The sequence below is a fragment of the Schistocerca serialis genome, chromosome 5, assembly GCF_023864345.2.
Source record: "Schistocerca serialis cubense isolate TAMUIC-IGC-003099 chromosome 5, iqSchSeri2.2, whole genome shotgun sequence".
NCBI classification, from domain to species: domain Eukaryota; kingdom Metazoa; phylum Arthropoda; class Insecta; order Orthoptera; family Acrididae; genus Schistocerca; species Schistocerca serialis.
Genome location: NC_064642.1, coordinates 29,986,735 through 30,009,944, shown reverse-complemented (window position 1 = coordinate 30,009,944; position 23,210 = coordinate 29,986,735). Strand labels below are relative to the sequence as shown.

General features: G+C 38.9%; 1 protein-coding gene across 1 annotated transcript in view; it reads left to right on the top strand.

The window, feature by feature from the left end:
• Positions 1–23,210, top strand: part of LOC126480768 (dynein regulatory complex subunit 7) — a 441,023-nt gene that overhangs the window by 249,595 nt on the left and 168,218 nt on the right. The window contains exons 6-7 of the mRNA XM_050104064.1: positions 7,573–7,830; positions 15,718–15,938. Coding sequence (XP_049960021.1) covers positions 7,573–7,830; positions 15,718–15,938 — 479 coding nt within the window. The remainder of the gene's footprint in view (positions 1–7,572; positions 7,831–15,717; positions 15,939–23,210) is intronic.

The window sequence follows — 23,210 nt, the reverse complement described above, 5'->3', positions numbered from 1 at the left end:
TCTGAAGTGCCTAGAACCGCTCGGCCACACCAGCCGGCTGTAAATACATGTCATGTATTTCATAGCAGTTGTAGTCCTTACAGTAGCTGTTCATTCCATGTCCAAAGGAACATTGTATCATAATTTGGAACAACACAGGCACTGCAGTATCATATGTAATAACTAATTTATGTTCTCAGAATGGTCATTTTCTCTGTATTGAATTTGTTCACAAGCCTAGAGTCTAAAGCGGGTAGGACACCTACATTTTGTTACAATTATCAAAGAATGATTGTGATAACTACTACTCTGAATTATAACATTGCTTTCCATCTATTGCAACTCTTTTTCAATGGCTGGACTCTATGCAATTGATACATCATGTGCTTTTTAAAGAGTGGTTCATGGGGTTTCAATTTTTGTACATGTTCAGAATTCTTCATACTTCACCGTAAGCACTGAAAAAAATGAAATGAAATGATTATATGGCATTGTTGGCCGGGATGTCCATTGTAGGTTCGGTCACCAAGTGCAAGTCTTATTTCGGTCAACACCACATTGGATGACTTGCGGCCAATGATGAGGATGAAATGATGGTGAGGACAACACAACACCCTGTCCACGAGTGGAGAAAATCTACAACCTGGCCAGGAATTGAACCCAGGCCCAGAGCATGGGAGGCAAGCACATTACCACCCAGCTAAGCAGGCAGACTTGGTATAGCACTGAACACATTGTATATTATCATGACAAACATTTTAGTTCATGCTTGTGTTTATCATTCAGTCCTATGGTTTCAGATATCTTTCCCTCAATTATATTCATTAACCCCTTTTACTCAACTTCTAGTTCTATTGTATAAATTTCTTTGTTCACTAATGCCAGTCTGTTTGTTTTTTCACAGTCATCTGCCTTTTCCTCATCCATAAACTTTATTTGGATTATGTTCCCTTTCTTGTCTGTAACATATAATGTTTTGGAAAAGCTAGATTGCTACTTGCTATAAAGACCATACATTAAGCTGTGTACAGGCACAACTAAAAGACAACTAAAAGATACTTACACATTGGCTTTGGGCCACAGACTTCATCAGAAAAAGAAAAACACACACACACACATTCATTCACACATGCAAGCACACCTCACGCACATATGACTACCATCAGCAGCAGCTTGAAACAAGTTGCCAAAGATGGCAGTCACAAGTGCGTGAGATGTGCTTGCTTGCGTGAATGAATGTGTTTGTATTTCTTTTTCTGACATAGGCTTTGTTCAAAAGCTAGTGTGTAAGTATCTTTTAGTTGTGCCTGTCTGCAACTTAATGTGTTGTCTTTACAGTAAGTAGCAATCTGTCTTTTCCAATCTGGCACTTCCATTGTTTGACATATAATGTTTTCTCTTTCCATTAAAGAGCTGCACAAACTTAGTGTAACCAGTGCCCAAAATGAATTTTTTATTTAATTGTGGTATTATTTAGCAACCGTGTTCAAATTTTACATGCTCAATTTCAAATGTCAGTAAAGTCTGATATCTTACCAACTTACTGTGTCTACCAATAACCACTCTAATCTTATCTCCTGTCACAAGCATTTCAATTTAATTCTTATTTTGCCTAAATTAATTATGTAAATTTTCAGATATCCCATAAATTCTGCCCCTTAATTAAGTAATGCTTTCTCTTCACGATTTCCTATTTCAAAGTGAGCTTATGAGTTCCCTATTTCATCACTTTTCTTTCTATCAAGCTAATACCTTAAACACCTAGTTCAGATTTCACAACTGACCACACTGGCAGCTCCCTTTCAGTTTCACTGAACTCCATATCGTTACTATTTTGAATGTTTTTGCTCTTGTTTCTGGTTAATTTGTAGTTACTCATTTTACTCTGAAGCAAGGAGTGCTGATAAATGGTTATGGTACAAGATACTTTATTTTAACTTTCATACAAGAAATCAGTGACAAACATCAGTCACTAGAAGAACTAAGAATAATCTAGAATAAAAAGTCTTGCAAATCGTCTCTCAATTCTGACAAACATCAGTCACTAGAAGAACTAAGAATAATCTAGAATAAAAAGTCTTGCAAATCGTCTCTCAATTCCATGCACTCGCATCGATTTCTCAACTGTCGATCTGTGTCACCAATAAGTTGCCATAATAGCCCCCATCTTTTGAGAGTGGATTGCTGAATGACTGACTGAGTGATGTTGCCCACGGTAGTGCATAGCTATACCATTTCTGCATTGGAGTGTCATTACCTGATGAGTCATGAGTCTCTGTGAAAGTGGAGTAACAACTATTTATTGGTAATTGAAAAGTTTGCTTGCAGAATTTGGGGGTGCCAGGAACAGATGAGAATTTTGGGTGTATCTTCTATCCTGCTTGAGTGATAAAACCTGATGCAGATTGAGCTTCGAATGTCTGAGAGTTGCATCTTGCAAGAGTTGCTAGTGGAACTGTATCATTGATAGATTGATTTGGTGAAGTTGTGGTGGTATTCTCCTCTGAGGACTGTTTGCCTGATGGGGTTTACCTTGTAAAAGCTTCCTTTGTTGTCTCTGGAGACTTTTTCTATAATGTAAGCAGACTTCACTCCCTCAACAGACACTGTTGTGGCCTTGCCATCTTACAGTATTGCAGTGGTGTAAAAGCCACATTGTAATAATTGAATATGGCCCCAAGTACGGGGAAATAATGGTGGCTTGATCGCATTGACGCATAAGCTCTTGTGTGATCAGTTTTGGAGGTCCTTAAGAAAAAATGTTTGCTTGATGCCATGACAGAATGGTGTTGTCAGAATGAGTCACTGCCTTGTGTGCTGCAGTCTGTGTGAACACTCGTAGTATGTGTGCCAGGGGGAGTTGTAACCTCCTGGCTTTCTGTGCGCTCTGCTGGAACATGTATTTGCTGCACATCAACTAGTTGGCTCAGGGCCAGACTGATGTTTGTTTTAATAGCTGTTCTCTAGCTGAGTAATGTGACAGAAAATGCATCACTCCAGGTACTGTTGTGGCACTTGAGTGCTCCTTTCAGTGTTCTATGTAGCTGTTCCACCATTCCATTACTCAAGGGGTGGTAGCTCATAGTCTTGGGATGTGAGATTCCATGTAGTTTTTTGAGTTCTGTAGAAATTTAGCAATCAAATTGAAGGCTACAATCAGCAAACAAAATCCTTAGCCACAGTCTCTGTTGAAATATCGATAATTGGTGTAGCTTCTGACCAACAGGTAGAGTGGTCTATTATCACCAACAAGTACTTGTACCCAATGGAGTAAGGCACTGGTCCAGTGATGTCCAGATGTACAAGCTGGAGTAACTATGTCTCCAATAGGTGTGAAGGAGTGCTGGTAAACGGTAATGATGCAAGATACTTTACTTTAACTTTTATACAAGAGATCAGTAACGAACACCAATCACTATAAAATCTAAGAATAATCTAAAATACAAAGTCTTGCAGACCATCTCTCAACTCCATGAACTCACATCAATTCCTCAACTATCAATCTGCGTTGCTGACATGTCACTACAAATCCAATAACCTTCTTCTTCCAGTTAACGGTTATATGAAAGTGAACATTGCTACTTACACTGAAGTGGAAAAGAAACTGGTAAAGGCATGCATATTCAAATACAGAAATATGTTAGCAGGCAGAATATGGCACTGCGGTCGGCAGCACCTATATAAGCCAACAAGTGTCTGGTGCAATTATTAGATTGGTTACTGTTGCTACAATGACAGATTATCAAGATTTAAGTGAGTTTGAACATGGTGTTATAGTTGGCATATGAGCAGTGGGACACAGCATCTTCGAGGCAGTGATGAAGTGGGGATTTTCCCATATGACCATTTCACGAGTGTGCATGCTCCATGTTATTTTGGAGTCATTGACAAAAGTACAAATATGTTCAGGAATTCCTTGGGAGGTTTATCGGGGCCCTTGCTGTAGATGTTGTACATTAATGAACTGACAGACAATTTAATAGTAGTTTCAGACATTTTGCATATGATGCTGATCTAAAATGAAGTGATATGTGAGAAATCTGCACAGATGTGAAAGGTAGGTATTGTTCTAATACTCATATACATAATTGCTTAATTTTTTATCAATAAGGGAGATTACTTTTCTTAGTGCTTGCAACTTTTCATTTTCAAAGTCTGTGGTTACTTTACCACAGATGTCAAAGCAGGTTTGCATTAATAAAAACAAATTTTCCAATAAGTTCATTGCATATGCTTTCTAAATTAGTTTCGTTACACATGATTAAAATATTCATTTCCCAAACACAAGCTGTTTGACACTGGTTCCAGTTTTATTTTGAAATTGTCTTTCAACTATTTTATTAAGCTTTCAGTATCCTATTGATCTGTGGCCACAATTAATCCTTTAACTACATAAGGAATGACAATAAGCATTTTATCATCTATGTCCTTAGTATTTAGCGTATACGAGGGCGGTTCAGAAAGTAACCTCCGATTGGTCACAGTGCGGGTTGTGGGGGGAGTAGCGATCCCATCTGTGCGTTCACGCACTCAACAGGTCAGTCGGCATCAAGCCGTGGTCGAGTGAACGTCGTACCTGTGCTAGTTTAGTTTTTGTGGCAGTTTGAAATGTGTGCTGCAATAGAAAACCCCGCCAAATGTGAAGTGCGTGCTGTCATAAGGTTTTTTACAGCCAAAGGATATTCTGCAGCAGCTATTCATCGTGAGCTTTGTGCCGTGTACGGACCAAGAGTTATGAGTGAAGGAGTTGTCCGTGAATGGGTACGTTTATTTAAAAGTGGACGAGAAAACGTTCATGATGAAGAGAGGAGTGGTAGACCATCATTGGTGACTGACGAACTCGTTCAGACAGTTGATGCAAAAGTTCGTGAAAATCGACGTTTCTCAATGTCAGAGTTGTCTACTGGTTTTCCACAGATTTCTAAGACTCTCTTGTACGAGATAGTGACAGCAAGATTGGGTTACCGTAAGTTCTGTGCACGATGGGTGCCCAAAATTCTTACCGATCACCACAAAACTCAAAGAATGGCCGATGCATTAGACTTTCTGTCACGTTATGAGGACGAAGGAGAACCATTGTTAAACAGAATCGTGACCGGTGACGAAACCTGGATTAAGTACGTGAACCCTGAGACAAAAGAACAATCAAAGATGTGGGCACATTCAAATTCGCCTACCAAACCAAGAAAAGCCTCGCAAGATTTTTCTGCCAGAAAACTGATGGCAACGGTGTTTTGGGATGCCAAAGGGGTGTTGTTGGTTGAATTCATGGAACGTGGTACGACCATTAATCAAGACGTGTACTGTGAAACAATGAAAAAGTTACGACGGGCTATACAGAACAAACGCCGTGGTATGCTGACTTCCGGTATCGTTTTTTTGCACGATAACGCCCGTCCTCACTCTGCTCGCAGAACAACGGCCCTTCTTGAGTCCTTCAAGTGGGACGTTATCAACCATCCACCTTACAGCCCAGACCTGGCGCCAAGTGATTATCACCTCTTCATGCATTTGAAGAAATGGCTCGGGTCACAGCGGTTTGATGACGACGAAGAGCTCAAAGATGCAGTCACAGGCTGGCTCCAGGCACAAGCGGGTGATTTTTATGCAGAAGGAATTTCAAAGCTTGTGAAGAGATATGATAAGTGCCTCAATCGCTATGGAGACTATGTAGAAAAATAGTGCAAAGATGTAGTTGTAAGATGTATATATCAAAATATTTTTATTTAACTTGGTGTATTTTTTTAAATCAACCGGAGGTTACTTTCTGAACGGCCCTCGTATATTATGCAATTCACCATTGCTCCATACTACAGCTGACAGCAGTTTCAGCCCACACACCAACCAAAATTCTATCCATTTAGATGGATTGTTTTCCTCTAAAGTTTCAATTTTGACAGACATTCACTGACAGCCATGCAGCATATAACTTTTATATATTTTTTCTTTTACATTAAAAGCAAATTTGTCCAACACTTAGCAAATTAGTTAATAAACGTATGCACAATATTTACTACAATCTCATTTGTATGTGCTGTAGCAATCAGAATAACATTTCTGATGTTAATGTACATACACGATCAGCATACAGAGCTTCTAAAATCATTAATATGCACTCTGTGCTGCCCACTGAAATTCTAACACTGTGAGGTAGTGCAAAAAATGTTAAACTGGTATGAAATGTACTACATGCTTGACATGCCAAAGGTTAGGATTTAACTTCAACTGCACAAAGTAGGTAGGATTTATGTCACCTACATTCTGAATATAAGGAAAGATTATGCAGCATCCTTCTATTCAGAAAACACATCCAAATGTTGGTTGTCTGAGAGAGAATCACATTATGCCTTCTGTAAGAAGAGAAATGTTTACCAGAACACATCAGAATTTTAAAATGACAAGATCATGACCCTCTTGAATCTGGGATTCACCATTCTGTGGTGTTCCTGCTCTTGTTGGTCAAGATCTCATGACTATCATGCAAATATGGAATTGATGGATTCAGAAGGACCATACTCTATACCGTGCAGGATCTCAGTGGACTTGAGTGGATAGATATATTATTCTCTCAAACTTGCAGCCATGTCATGTACCTTGAGCTATGAAATGGGCTTGTTTACAGGAAGACACGTACACAAAGAGATCTTGTGATGATGTTGGGAGTACCATTGACTGCTAGCACAGTGACAATCATCACTCCTCCATCGACAAGACAGGAGAGAGAGTCATACTGACAGTGGTGCCCACCAAACACCAACTCAGGACACATAAGTTGTGCTGTATCGCCTTTTCAGACAAGTCCCTCTTCTTTGTACAGCATCACATGTGTGGAGGCTGTGAGGAGAGTGCATAATGCCAGCACGTTGCTTGATGGTGCTGGCTACCAGTGACTGAACCTCTGGTAATTTGGAAAGCAGGGATGTGTTGAGGCTGGTAGATGAGCCCTACTGAGTCTCTGTGACACAATCTTTTGACAAAATAATCAAAGAATTGATATTGCCTATGCTGTTCTGTTGTACCTCAATACAGAGTTTCATCTGTTGCGCTTGAGACGTTCTTGTCGTATCTCAGCCACTGAAAAAATCTGGTTATGTGTTGCTGAGAGATAACTACTTCCTAGCCACTACAATCGATGAAAATTGGCATATAGTTCAAAGAGAATGGAATGACATACTTGTACCTGTCATTCAAGCTCAATTTAACTCAATGCCCAACTGGGTTAGAGATGATGTTACTGCCAGAGGTGGCAGCTCTGTGAACTAAATTTCTCACCCCCCCCCCCCCCCCCCCCCACATATAATTTCATTATGTGCTGTCTTCCATTGTCGCAACTTTAATGACCAGCAGAGTTTGTTGACAAATGCGAAACTGGTACCAAATGACAAACAGTGTCACTTGTACAGTGCTGAAGATGCAGTAGCATAATTAAAAAGTATTTGTGATTTTTCTACCTTTTGATAATACTTTTTTTATTAGAACCTCCTGTGGAGTGCATATTGTATAAAACACAGACAGTTAAACAATAGTATTGAGTTTCAACTATTTTACAATCTAACTGATTCAATTGAGGTAAGTTATTTGTTTATTTCCTAGTTTTCCTGAACCGATATCCAAAGGGGCAAAAGTGCACGTTTTATAAGAAGGCAAGAGAGGAACATTTTGCACCATATGTGCAGGCTGATGGTTTGGTTACCAGAATCACCACATATAGTGACTATGAATGGGAAGATGCTGAAGTAGTGTATGAGTATTACAAAAACCGCAAAGATCTGCTCTGTGAAAGGAAGCATAACTTGAAAACGGAATCTGCAGTGGAACAATTCAGCAGAGGGCGAAAGGATTCATTGAAAGGTATTGTCTTTGTTTTTGAATGAGGTCATAATTGGTAGATATGTTTTTAATTAAATGAAAATATGTAGAAAAATAGAAGACTATTTACTATTTAACTTAACAGATATGACCTTGAATTTGAGATTTGGTGCATTTTTTGAAGGAAGTGTGATGCTTTGAGGAAGAATTCTGCACTGTACTAGATAACTTTTATGAAATCTGTCTTCGAGTAGCTTTGACCTCCATGGTACCTTAATTTCAACAACTGGTACTCTTTTCTTGTCAAAAAGTCTCTTCTTTACAGCCTCACCACTGACAGATGCCGCACCTGCATTGGGAAGCAGGAGCTGCTGAAATATAATGATAACCTTACCAGAGTCTTTACTGAAATACAATATTTTATCCAGCTCATATACACTACTGGCCATTAAAATTGCTACACCAAGAAGAAATGCAGATGATAAATGGGTATTCATTGGAAAAATATGTTATACTAGAACTGACATATGATTACATTTTCACGCAATTTGGGTGCCTAGATCCTGAGAAATCAGTACCCAGAACAACCACCTCTGGCCATAATAATGGCCTTGATACGCCTGGGAGTCAAACAGAGCTTGGATGAAGGGTACAGGTAGCTTCAACACGATACCACAGTTCATCAAGAGTAGTGACTGGCGTATTGTGACGAGCCAGTTGCTCGGCCACCATTGACCAGATGTTTTCAATTGTTGAGAGATCTGGAGAATGTGCTGGCCAGGGCAACAGTCGAACATTTTCTGTATCCAAAAAGGCCCCTATAGTACCTGCAACATGCGGTTGTGCGTTATCCTGCTGAAATGTAGGGTTTTGCAGGGATCGAATGAAGGGTAGAGCCACAGGTCATAACACATACGAAATGTAACATCCACTGTTCAAAGTGCCGTCAATGCGAACAAGAGGTGACCGAGACGTGTAACCAATGGCACCCCATACCATCATACTGGGTGATACGCCAGTATGGCGATGACGAATACATGCTTCCAATGTGCGTTCACTGCGATGTCGTCAAACACAGATGCAACCATCATGATGCTGTAAACAGAACCCGGATTCATCCGAAAAAATGATGTTTTGCCATTCGTGCACACAGGTTCGTCATTGAGTACACCATTGCAGGCGCTCCTGTCCGTGATGCAGCATCAAGGATAACTGCAGACATGGTCTCCGAGCTGATAGTCCATGCTGCTGCAAACATCATCGAACTGTTCGTGCAGATGGTTGTTGTCTTGCAAACGTCCCCATCTGTTGACTCAGGGATCAAGACATGGCTGCACGATCCATTACAGCCATGCAGATAAGATGCCTGTAATCTCGACTGCTAGTGATACGAGGCCATTGGGATCCAGCACGGCATTCTGTATTACCTTCCCGAACCCACCGATTCCATATTCTGCCAGCAGTCATCGGATCTCAACCAACGCGAGCAGCAATGTCATGATACGATAAACCACAATTGCGATAGGCTAAAATCCAACCTTTATCAAAGTCGGAAATGTGATGGTACGCATTTCTCCTCCTTACACGAGGCATCACAACAACGTTTGACTAGGCAGTGCCGGTCAACGGCTGTTTGTGTATGAGAAATCGGTTGGAAACTTTCCTCATGTCAGCCCGTTGTAGGTGTCACCACCGGCACCAGTGTTGTGTGAATGCTCTGAAAAGCTAATCATTTGCATATCACAGCATCTTCTTCCTGTTCGTTAAATTTCGTGTCTGTAGCACGTCATCTTCGTGGTGTAGCAATTTTAGTGGCCAGTAGGGTATAAACAGATCTCCCCAACTCCTCCTCTGGCAATAGCAGACCTGTTAGCCAGCCACCTACCTGCGCTCCTCTTATCACCCAGTATCACCCTGGCCTTGAAATTCCCAACTGCATCCTTCACCAGGGCTTTGACTACCTCTCGTAATGCCCCACCATTAGAGATGTCCTTCCCAAAATCCTGCTCACATCACACAAAGTAGCGTTTGCTGCCTACTCACCCTATAGAATATCTTTTATCATCCATATTTTAATCCTGATCCCCATCCTGCACACAGCATCTCATTTCCTTGTGGACAACTCAGGTGCAAGATCTGTCCCATACATCCACCCACCATCTCCTACCACAGTCTAATTACAGGCATTTTCTACCCTATAAAAGAAGGCAATGTAATAAGCAATCTTGTTAAATATAAACTATTCTGTAATACTGTGCTATAAACGCCGTGCATAATAGATAAATAACTGTGTAGTAGCATGAATGGTGACTGCCAAAATGTGGCCAGCTTTTTCCAAACATGCTGCACATCACAACACAAATGACTTTAACACGTGCTTCACTCCATGTACCATTTACATACTCCCTTCCAGCACAAAGTTCTCTGAACTTTGTGGATGGGAATTGCCTCGCCAGTATATCCTGTAGTCTCACAGTTCCCTGATTTATACCTCCCAAACCTGTTTCCCACTGCCCCACCTTATTGTCTCCTTTGTGTCTTCTGTATTTGCCCACACCACTCCTGCACCACTTACATTGTGTACTATTCCCCTCCCCCCTCCCCACCACCCCATGTGGACATACTCTCTCTTTCTCTCCTCTCTCTCCTTCCTCCCACTCCTCTCCCTTCTCTTTCCCCTCCCTGTCTCCCACTCCATCTCCACCCCCTCCCTTTCCCCCTTCCCCTCTCCTACTCCCTCTGTTTCAATATTTCTTATAAGCTCTGCCCCCCCCCCCCATAACTCGTTTCATCTCATTGTGCAGCCACTGACACATCTTTCTTTCCCACACCTGCCTCACACTACCTTGCTACTCCTTCCTTGTCTCACATGTCCTTTTCTACAGTCTCCCCACATCTGTCAGCCCAGGCAACTGCTCTCAATAATCAATAATTAGTATCTCCATGACTGTAGTAGTGTGTGTTTAGGTGTTTGTGTGGTTGTATGTGTGAATGTGTGTACTTTCTACTAGAAAAAGAGCCAGAGCTCAAAAGCTAGTGAACACTATTTTCTGTTGTGTGTGCCACAAATCAGTCTGCTGTAGATGAGTGGTTGCTTTTCCATTATTTTATGTGTATATACTTAAAGAATGGACATACACCAAGTGCATGAAGCAGTGCAATTGACATCCCTCTTTTTAAGAAAGGAAAATGCAATAACTAGACACGATTTATAAGATGTATGCTAGAATGATTGGCAAGAGACTACAGACTATAAGTGAAACTTTCCTTTAAGAACAACAAGATGGTTTTGGAAAGAGAAAGTCATAGACAGTTAGTTTGTTTATTACAAAACAGCTAATAGAGAAAAGGCATAAATCCAGAAATGTGTATAGCCTTTATAGATTACATAGAGGCCTTCAATTATGTAAAGAGGCAAATACTGTGGAGGATACTAGAAAAATGAGATTATCCCAAACACATCATAAAGGATCTGAAATATTTGTATACAAACCCAAAAATAATGATTAAAACAGGTTCAAGGATTTCACATATGATACCTGTGAGTCAGGGTGTCAGACAAGGTTCAAATGGCTCTGAGCACTATGGGATTTAACATGTGAGGTCATTAAATTAAAAACAGTAGTTAACACATGATGAAAGAATGTATCTGACATTTCTCCAGAATTTTTGCCAAATGAGCAAAGAGCTGTGTTCCAAGGTTGTACAGTTTTATGTAGTATGTAGTATAACAATGGTGTCATATGTCAAGCCAAATCATGATCTTCCAAACTCATCTCCATGATTGGTAATGAAGAGAAGACTAGTGAGAACACAGGCCCTCAAAAACTGCAAGAATTTGTTAAGTTTTCAACCATACAAACATTGGAGTAAATGTTTATGATGAGTTATGTGATAATTACAGCCTTAGCCAAAGAATGAGAAGATAATAATTAATTGTGTTTTTATCATTTGGTAAATATTTCCATTCTGAATTCATGGGTCCTTCACAAACTGAGCTGATGCACCAGAAGTCCTGAAGAACTTGACTAAAGTCTTCATAATCAGTCACACTGTCCAGGGGATGACCAGTTATTTGTCATTATCATCACCAACACTCTGTCTTTAATACTTGAAAGTTGGCGACCCATCACTCAATCCTCTTAAGAGTCTGTCTCCATTTTTCCCAGTCTTCTGCATCTCAGAGTAGCTTCTCCTTTATCTGGTGCACCCATTGTCTTGGTTGGTCTTCCCTGCCATCTTTTCACTTTGACTTGCCTTGCATTATCATCTTGTCCAAGTTATCCTCTTGTTGTCAAACTATGTGACCAGAGAACTGCAGGATTTGCTGGAAACAAATACTGGGCAACCTCTTCTCCACCCTGATTTCTTGAAGGATAGCTTTGTTGGTCTGTTTGTCCATCCATGATATTCTCAAAAACTTCCTATATGTCCACATCTCAAAAGCATCAATTCCTTTTTGGCCCTTTCAGTTGTTGTCCACATTTCTTGAAACACTAGGGGTTTCAGTGCTCTCAATTTAGTATATCTGGTTAGGGTTGGTCTTTCCAAATCACTGTCAGCTTCGATGCAGCATTCCTACTCAGAAAAATTCTGTGTCATACTTCCTGTGTAGAGCCATCCTGATTCTGAGCCACCGAACCCAGGTAGACAAAGTGATCAGCTTCTTCATATTCTGATAATACATCAGAGGTTGGTAGTGGCTCATCTCTGTCAATTATCATAATCTTGGTCTTTTTCTTATTAATTGACAATTCAAGTTTCTCATTTTCTCTCTTAGGTCTACCCATTAGTTCCTTCACTCCACTTGTGATACTGTGCACAGTGTGGCGTCATCAGCAAATCATAAATTACTGATTCTTCATCCTCCAATTCAGATCCCACCAGTCCAGTGATAAAGACCACAGACATTAAATAGACCCAGTGATAGAATGCACCCCTGGCTAACTCCTTTACATAGTCCAAAAGGGCTTGGAATAGTTTTATCTAATCTGATTATTGCCTTACTCTGGGAGTTGAGATTTCTGATAAGGATAATAAGATGACCAGGAATGCCCATTTCTGCTCGTGCACTCCACTGTTCTTCCCGTTCAACACAGTCAAAAGTCTTGCTACAGTCCGAGAAACAAAGAACTAATGGAGCACTGAACTCTCTGCATTTGTCAGTTAGCTGTCTGACTTTGATAATACGTTGTCATGTTCCTTTATTATGCACAAATCCAGCTTGCTCTGGTGGTATTTCTTTATCTAAGTTGGCTTTCATGCATTCATGTGTAACATTTTGAAAAATCTTGCTGGTGTGTGAAATTAATGAAATGCTTCTGTATTTCTCACAATGCTACGCATTTTCTTTCTTATGGCATAGAATCACTACTGAATCATCCGGTTCTCTATCCATGTTTCTTTATTCCATATGCTGTTACATATTTAATGCATGATTTCCAAATGAAAATCGCCAGATGCTTTGATCATTTCAGCAGTAATGAGGTCTGGTCCAGGTGCTTTATTATTTTTCAGTTTAACTATAGCCTTACAGACTTCTTTTTTAAGAAATTAGGTTCTTTTCTTCTGGAATGTTTGCACAACCAAGTTTTACATTTTTATACATGTACAACTTGTTACGGTGTGTTCTCCACTGATCAGTAGCTACTTCTATGTTGGTTAGAGGTGTGCCATGTTCATCTTCTACCACTCATATTCTTGTTAGTTTCTTTATTTCATTAAACATGCATCTAGTCTCATTGCAGTCCCAGAATTTCTCAATTATCTCACATGTTTCACTAATGTAATTATTTTTGTCTCCTCAGCATCTTCTCTGTATTAATGCCAATAATTTGTGGTACTGTCTGCCCCTCGTAGCTGAATGGTCAGTGTGATGGAATGTCATACCTAACGGCGCGGGTTTGATTCCTGGCTGGGTCGGAGATTTTCTCCGCTCAGGGACTGGGTGTTGTGTTGTCCTTATCATCATCATTTCATCCCCATTGACATGCACATCGCCAAAGTGGCATCAACTCGAAAGACTTGCACCAGGCGAACGGTCTACCTGCTGGGAGGCCCTAGCCACATGGCATTTAATTTTACTTGTGTCCCTTTGCATTTTGACAGTTTAGTTCTCAGCTCAAGACGTAGAAGCTGATGGTCAGAACCACAGTCAGCACCAGGAATAGTCAACTATTTTTTTAAAATATATATATAACTGAGTCTCTCTGTGTCTCAAGTCAATCAAAGAATAGTCAGTGTGATTACAGTATGTTCTACCTGGTGACGTTCAGGTGTAAAGTCTTCATGGATGGTGTTGGAAGTAGATGTCGCTTCTAACAAACTTATTTTCCTAACAGAACTGAAAAAGCCGGTCTCCACGATCATTTCTTTTGCCTAAACCGTGACATCCAAGTTCTTCATTTGATAAGTCCCACTTCCCTATCTTCGCATTAAAATCTCCTTCCACTATGGTAACTTCCTTTTTGGGTACTGACTCTAGGCAGTTGGAAACAGACTCATAAAATTCTTCTGTCTTTTCGTCATCATCAGCTGTTGAAGTTGGTGCATATGTGTGTATTAAATTTAGCTTGCAAGGTCTATTGTTAAATCTAACTAGTATTGTTCAGTAACAGACAGGCTTGTATTCAATTAGTGTGGCATTCCATCCCTTGCATACTAACAAGGCAACACGATTGATGGAGTTATCTGATTTACCAGAAAAATATACTGTATTTCCATTAGCTGTTTTAAAATACCCAGCACCTTTTGAGTGAGCCTCTACTAACCCTAGTATCCTGATTTTAGTTTGATGGTATTCCCTTTCCACAATCTGTAATTTTCCAATTTGACATAATCCTTGTACATTCCAAGTTACTATCTTGTGTATATTCCTTTGGATGTACAAGGTTTTGCTTGTGGTTGTCACACCCGGAGGTCTGACTGGGGGACTGTTTATACCTCTAGACTGTTTAACAGCAGGTAAATCCATAATGAGTTTTCTTGGGAACAAAACACTGGGGTGGTTTCCTTATATCTTCCCCTGTCAGTTAAAGGAAAATATAAAGGACTAAATAAAAGTAATTAGGGTCAGTGGTACAGTTATGATTCATCCTGGATAAAGAGGTAGGACAAATCAAGAGTTCACTTAGGCAGGGTCACTAAATCCCTGAAATAGGACTGTCCTTCACTGGGATTGTGATGGAGTTCCTACCTGCTACCATAAAACATTTCTTATATATCTCTAAATCTACCACAAAAAATAAACTTCATCTGGTAGGGAGAAGTATTGGTGGCAGCATACAAGGTTTTGAAGATAAGGACTAAGTAATCATGTCCACCAAAAGAAGAAAGAGTCACACGTAACCAAGTACAAATGACAGCAAACATTGCACAGTATGTGTGTTCAGTTGCAAACATATACGTAAAAATTAAATTCACATCCTTCGAAAAAGACAACAAAGGATAAACATTTTATTCCATGTAATATGAGAAATATGTGTCGTGTCTTAAAAGCTTATCAAAATTTCACATTTAAAAAGCAGTGGTTTGGATATAATAGATTCACCAAGTATCACTGCAACATTTTTTATCTTCTAAAGAGGAATAAATCATCTGATGGGGAGGGGGAATACTATATTCTTTTTTCATGTTCTGGCTTTGAGTCAAATAGAATTAAAAGATGGAACAGTTTTGAAACACGCTGCATGTAGGGGATTCTACAGTGACATTACAAGAATGTTTCTGTTGCCTTGATCAGCATTCCACCACAAGACTTTAAAAAATCAAAGATCCTAAAACATTACAAATCTTCATAAATGTTATTTAATTAGAAGCGTAAGTATTTCTAGCTGTTTAATATGAGTGACCAGTCTGATATAATACTATTAAATGTACTGTCAGAAAATAAAAAAAAAGAGATGTTTTATATAGATCATTTTTTTGCAGAACACTTCTATTATACAATGCACATGACAGTTGAAGACATACATGTCATAAAATTTTATAATGAAGCACGTTTTGATGACCTAGAGAAGTTAGAAATGCATCCAGAATATTTGAAAGAGCACTTCAAGAACCGCAATGACTTACTTTACTTTCGGAGCACAATTTTTGAACCTAAACTCTCATATTCTGATGAAGGAGGAGATGGAAGAAGAGTTGTTAAGGTAAATACTGACTTTGTTCTTTATTTGGATAATAATTAACTTCCATTTTTGTAAGAGAAAAACTATGATTGAACACTGGAGTATATAAATAGTAGGCCACTACTGATATCAGTCATTAAATTTTGGTGGGGAATGTAGAAGACATAAATTTTTGACATCTAAGATAATGATTGAAGGATTTGTTCTGCTTGCTTCGTTGCTGTAATCAAAATAGTTTTGAAGTGCATCATATAAAATGGTAGACTGGAATGGTGAGATGGAGTATGCTGCAAATAGTAGTCTGCATAGGGAAAGTATGATATCGTAGTGATCTGGGTGAGAGATAAGTTGCCATGAGGATGTACAAGCAAACAGTAAAATATAGATCAATGTACAAGGGCTGTTGAAAAGTTTGCGGAATCACCACCAGATGTTAGCACTAGTGTAACGAGGTTCCCATGTAATAATAAGAGGTTCTTTATGAATAAACATGTGCCATGTGAAATGAACCTGTACTTTCAAATGTGTGTGAAATCTTATGGGACTTAACTGCTAAGGTCATCAGTCCCTAAGCTTACACACTACTTACCCTAAATTATCCTAAGGACAAATACACACACCCATGCCCGAGGGAGGACTCGAACCTCTGCTGGGACCAGCTGCACAGTCCATGACTGCGACACCTTAGACCACTCAGCTAATCCCGCACGGCAACCCGTACATTGGTAACACCTGTGTGATGGTAGATTACGATACAGCTGTTGTAATGAACATCTTGATACAGTACTTATCACTGCAATATTGTGAGACCTTACCTCTTCCCAGCGAATTGAATGTTCAAATAACTTATGGGTTTCCTGCTGGGTGATGTTGTCAAACACCACCGCATTTGTGCCTTGAGAATGGCAGGGTGTGCTCCTGTCGAAATATCGGCGGTGGTCGATGACGTCACCCGGCAGAAATCCTGTAAGTTATTTGAGCATTGCAATATTTCTTAGCATTTACAAAACATACTTTCTTTTTCTGAGTTTGCAGATCCATTTTGATATTTGGATCTGTATTTGAAATTTCGTTTATTGTTTTGTATTATTTCCTGTATATTTTGAAAGTCCTTTCCTACATATTTTCACCTGTTATGAAAAGATTATCTCATGTGATTTGTCTTGCTTTCTATGCCATATATCAGCAACTGAACTTATTCTGATCAAACACAAATTATTAAAAAAATCTGTTGCCGAAAACTATATTTAAAAATTACCTAGCAAGTTATATTTTACAAAATGTGCTCATGAGTTAAATAATAATTCCTACATAAACATCATTTCAGTTGAACTACATTGATGTTAATGGAAGTCTGTGATATGTTGAAATGTGACATTTTTGTCTTTGCTTTATGTTATTCTCTCAACATTTGTATGTGGAGAAGTAATCATAATTTGGTAGCTGAATTGTAAGGAAGTCTGTTTCGAGTGTTAATGGTGATGGTTGTAGGGAGGCAAGATTGCAACTTGTGTGTCCATTGCGCCTGTGTGAAATGCATTTGTCGAGTCGTGTTATTGTACAAAAAGTGTCAGTAGTCAAGATATGTTTGGTCAAATGTATGAAATGTATAAATGTGGTACTTCAAGAAGTATTTCTTTCAAGAATAATTCAAGTTTACTTATTTGCATTGTTTTGGAACTAAACAGTATTGCATTATTGACCTAATTCTTTGATGGACGGATTTTACCAAAGCATTGATTCCAGGAAGAGTTTGATTTTGTTCTGAAACGTGACAAATCCTGGCCTCTCTCACCAAGATTATACCACATTTTATTAAATGATAATGAGCAACAACAATTATGATGACATCAATGTAATGAAGGTGAGTATGACTTTTTACTGTTGACTTAATCAACAAACAACTTTGGGCATTGTTAATCTGCAGCCTGTGTCTGAAATTATTTCTATGCCTGTTTCTTTTGACAGAAATGTAGTTAAATCCAAATTGTGACAGTTAATCATCTTTTTCTTTAAATGGACTTGGGAACTGGGTTGCTTAGATGTGTCAGTGCTCTGGGTAAAGATGTCTCTCTGTTGTTCCCTTCTAGTGATTTACGAAGCTGGGCGTGGGGAATCAAGAATTGAGCAGTGATTGAGTACTTTGTATAGAAAGATATGAAAGCAAAGGAAACTCATGCTGATTTTCAGAACACACTGGGGGACTTTTCTCCTTCATACTCAACTGTTGACAAGTGTTAAATACGTTTAAATTTGGTCAGAACAGCTTAGATGATGATACACTTAGTGGTCAGCATAGACATGTCACTACCCAAGTAATTACTGGAAAAGTGTATAAAATGGTCATGGAGGATTTGGCAAGAAAGAAAGTCATTCTTCATCAAGACAGTGAGTGTCCCCACACAAATGTCATTGCCATGGCAAAAATACATGAACTAAGATATGAGTTTTTGCCACACCCACCTTATTCGCCTGATTTGGCTTCATCAGACTTCCATCTCTTCCCCAATCTCAGAATTTTCTTTGGTGGATGGAGATTCTCTTCAAACAAAGAAATGACAACCGAAGTTGACAGGTATTTTGAAGTACTGGAGGAATCTAATTTTTGAGATAGGATAAAGGTGTTGGAACATCACTTGACCAAGTGTACAGGGGGACTACATTGAAAAATAAAAGCAAGTTTGACTGAGGCAAGTCATTTCTTCCTAATCCATTCTGACAGCATGTCAGACTACCTTCATATAGTTAGTTATTCGAATAGATGAACTGTATATTTTTAAAAGGACGTAAATCTGTAATTTGATGATTTTGAGTTTGATCTTGTTTCAGATACTATATGTACGAGGGTAATCCCAAGAGTAAGGTCTCCTATTTTTTTATAAGTACATAGACCTGTTTCTTTCTACAATGGTTTACATAAGTTAACAGCTTGAACATTTAGCTATTTTTTGACATAATCACGATTTCTGTTGATGCATTTTTGTAGATGCTGTGGCAGTTTTTGTATGCCCATGTCAACCAGTTCGCCGCCATGCTGTTCAGAAAGTTATGAACTTCTTCTTTCACCTCGTTGTTGGAGCTGAATTGCTGGGACCACAATTAACTCTGACAGGTACTGTGAGACTCTGAAAAAACTCAAACAGGCAATTCAGAACCAGAGAAGAGGAATGTTGAGCAAGGGCGTATACATTCTCCATGACAACACTTGCCCACTTATCGCCTGGCAAACTGTTGCTCTCCTGCAACAGTTTCAGTGGAACATAATCACCCACCCACCCTATAGTCCTGACTTGGCACCCAGTGACTATCACCTGTTCCCTAGGTTAGAAGAACATTTGGCTGGAAGGCGATTCAGCTCCGACGATGAGGTGAAAGAAGAGGTTCATAACTTTCTGAACAGCATGGCGGTGAGCTGGTATGACATGGGCATACAAAAACTGCCACAGTGTCTATAAAATGCATTGACATAAATGGTGATTACGTCGAAAAATAGCTAAATGTTCAAGCTGTAAACTGATGTAAACCATTGTAGAAATAAACAGGTCTATGTTCTTATAAAAAATAGGAGACCTTACTTTAGGGATTACCCCCATATAACTGCATACACTGACAATAGAAGGGTACGAGTTCATCAGTTAGTGTACCTTCTACAGGATTCTGAAAAACAAAGTTATTTTTATAGTGAAATCAGTGAATGAATTATGCCCTTTTAAAAGTAAAGAGGCATCAGTCATGACCCATAACTGACTGAAAATAAAGCTTAGATAGCAGCACTTATGGTGCTGCACATCACTTAAACTTTCTTCTTGTTCACTTCTGCCAATGTGTTTTGCATACTCGTTATAAAGACTGATACAAGCACGATATGTGTTTACCATAAGAGTGAAGATGAGAAGAGTTCAAATGAAATGAGCTCATTTATAAATTATCATACAAAAGATAGACCATAAAAATGTACCAGACTTTGTCTATTCTCAGACAACTACTCAGCTCAGAATAAGTGACATACTTTTAGCAGATTTCTGCAGGGCCAGTTCCAGGGATTTGGCTGCCCCTTGTGAAAATGTCAAGTGCCTCCATCCTTCCTTCCCTGCCCCCACTGCATGTGTTCTCAAATACAGTCAACCTTTTTCAGAAGAAAGACATTCATCCATGACATGTTATTTTCACATATCACACTTACTCATAAGTCTGTGGTTTCAGTTGCCTGAGACAGCAGTCGTGTGTGCAATTTGTGTTTACATGAGTGTGTGTGTGAGCGTGTGTGTATCTATGTCTATTGCTGACAAAGGCCTCAATGGCCGAAAGCTATAATTGTGTGAATCTGTTTGTTGTGTCTATCTGAGACTCAGCATCTCCGCTACATGGTGAGTAGCAACTTTCCTTCTCTAATATTGTTAGTCATATGTCTTTCTGCAGTGAATATGCCTTTAAGACCAGATCCAGGTATGGGGCACGAGTCAGTTAAACAGAAGTCAAGCATATACATTGCATATTTTACTTACTCTTTATTTATTTATTACAAAATGTTTTTATCAGTGATACTACCATAGGTGTTTAAGGTTGCTGTGTAGGAGCTGTTAAGCCTTCATATGCTGACATTCATCTCCATTTCTTTATTATGAGGGAGTGCTAAAACGTAATGCCTCTGTATTTTTATGTGAAAACACTTAAAGCTTTTTAAATAAAATAAACTTTATTAGTGATCTATACATCTTTATTCCTCATGTTAATGTATTTATTTCTCAACATAATCACCCTAGTGACAAACACGCTTCTCCCAATGGGAGACCAGTTTGTTGTAGAATATTCGACTTCGTTGGTGGAGTCAAAACCTTACTTTCACTTTTACTGCTTCATCACTATCAAAGTGAAGTCCTTGAAAGTGTTCTTTAAATTGTGGAAACAGATGAAAATTGGATGGGGCCATGTTGGGACTGTATGGAGGATTATCAAGGACAATGAATGCGAGGCACTGAATTGTTGTAGATGTAGCAGCTCTCATGTGTTGTCTGAGATTATCACACTCAAGGAGAAGTTCCTCCACATGTGGACAAAGTTTTCTGAGATTAGAAGCTCGATTGCAGCATGTTGTTTTTCGTGCACTGACATAGTTATGCTACGCGCCACCATGTCATGTGTTACAGTTCGGAGTGCTCTAATGGTGAAGCGTTGCAGCTTGTGTCAGTGAAGCGAGAAAGTCGACCAAGTAATATGCTTGACGTGTCATATTTCAATCAATATAGCTGACATAGGTACACTTCAAGTGTTGTGTTGGCACATGGTAGAAATTCAGTTGGCAGTACTGCCACTAGTAGGCTTTGATATTTTGAAAGATGCACCTAAGGTGACAAAATCCGGTGCTTCATTTGCCATTTGTTTTTCAATTCTACACAAAATTTCAGGTAAGACACTAAAACTTATGAATGATTTGCATTTACAACTTACCCTCACACTTTTTCAGTTGTATAAAAAACGTTTCACTGTCTTGTTTAATTCATCCTTTTGGAACCATATTAAAATTTAAGATTTTGCTGATCCCCAAAAATTTGCCATATTGGGCAATGGCATGGTATGCTCACCCCCCTCCCCCCTCCCCCCTTCTAGTGCTGGCACTGGTTCTCTGTTGCACCTAATTAATTCTGAAAGATTCAACAAAATTCAGCATTACTCTTCAGTGAGAGAATGTAGTGCCCCCTCCTTTAATACCACCAGTTAATAGTGCTTTCCTGGCTGACTCTTACAACTGTCATGAACCCGTCCTTTAATGTTCCACAATGAATATGTTGAATTACGTCTTCACAATAACATTTGTACATGATGTCTCTCGTGTTTTTGTGATGATTTCCTAGGTTAAAGGTGGGCTGCATTGAGAAATTATACTTATCTTTTCAAGATGGCTTCAGATCTAGGTCTCTGCCCTGCTGCATAGTATTCTATACAAAAAGGCCTCAGGTATTAACCATTAACTTTGTCTGAAGAATTAACTATTTCAGTTCCAAAGTGATATTTATTTGTCTCTCCAAATTTGAACACACATGCTTCCATAATTACTTCATACACTTTTTCAAATACACAATGTAAAAAATATGTCTTTTCCAAATCTTTCAAAGACCTTCATCGAAAACTGTCTGATGGCAAGCTAATAGTAGCCTGGACTATTTTCATGATGTCCAGTACCAAACTATAACTGACTTGGTTCATACACAAGCCACCCCCCCCCCCCCCCCCCCCACACACACACACACGAGCATATGTGCAGAACCCTTGAGAATAGGTAATAAATCAAATTAACATTAAGATAGCAATATTATGCAAAGGAAAGTTGATACTCACTGTATAGCCATACATAGGCACAACAAAAAGCCTGTCACAATATAAGGTTTTGGCCAATGAGGCCTTTGTCAAAAATAGATCACACACACACACACACACACACACATGCAGACACAACTCATACACATATGACTGCAGCATTTGTCACCTGAAGCCACACTATTAACCTGTGAGAACTCTAAAAGTTACATGATTGTTTGCGTGTCAAGCATTTTACTCACACTCAACAAGCAGCCTGAAATATACTTGAAGTGAGTAAATTAGTATGCTTTTTTGTTATTTTTATAATAAAACACTCATAGTATGTAGTATATTTATTTCCAGTACACAACAATGAGTTTATCTATATTGTTGGTAATAATCTTAGGACAATTACAATTGCCAGTCTTCTGAGGCTATTATAAAAAAATTGAAAAAAAAAAAAAACAAAGAAAACAAATATTTCATATTATTTAACTTTGTGACTTAATCTTCATCATATATCTGAGCGCTGAACTTATAACATAATATTACAGTATGTTAATTACATAAAAAGTTTTGACAGTGGATACAAACCTTTTTTTGTCTTCCGACTTGACATATACCACTGCGTTTTTCAGCATCTGAAGCTTTAGTTTCATTAGTAAATCATGTTATAACTTCCTGTAGAGGATAAGTTTTGCATTGTACTCCTACGCAAAATTTGTGGTCATGTTAGCTCTAGTGCCAGTGTTTTCAAGTACTGTTGCCTAGTAATAATCACATTTGTATTCTCTTTGTATATTATTTAACTGTTTATGCCAGTAATATTTAAAATTGAAAAAAATATTCTCAGTGGCCACCTATGTGCTACTCAATTCACGGAATATTCTTTCAGTCAATCCACCACATCGACACCTCCTTTTGTCCAATTATAATACATGATGATTTCGGGTTTTGCATGTTCCCCAGTTATTGGATCAATCTGATCATTATCAT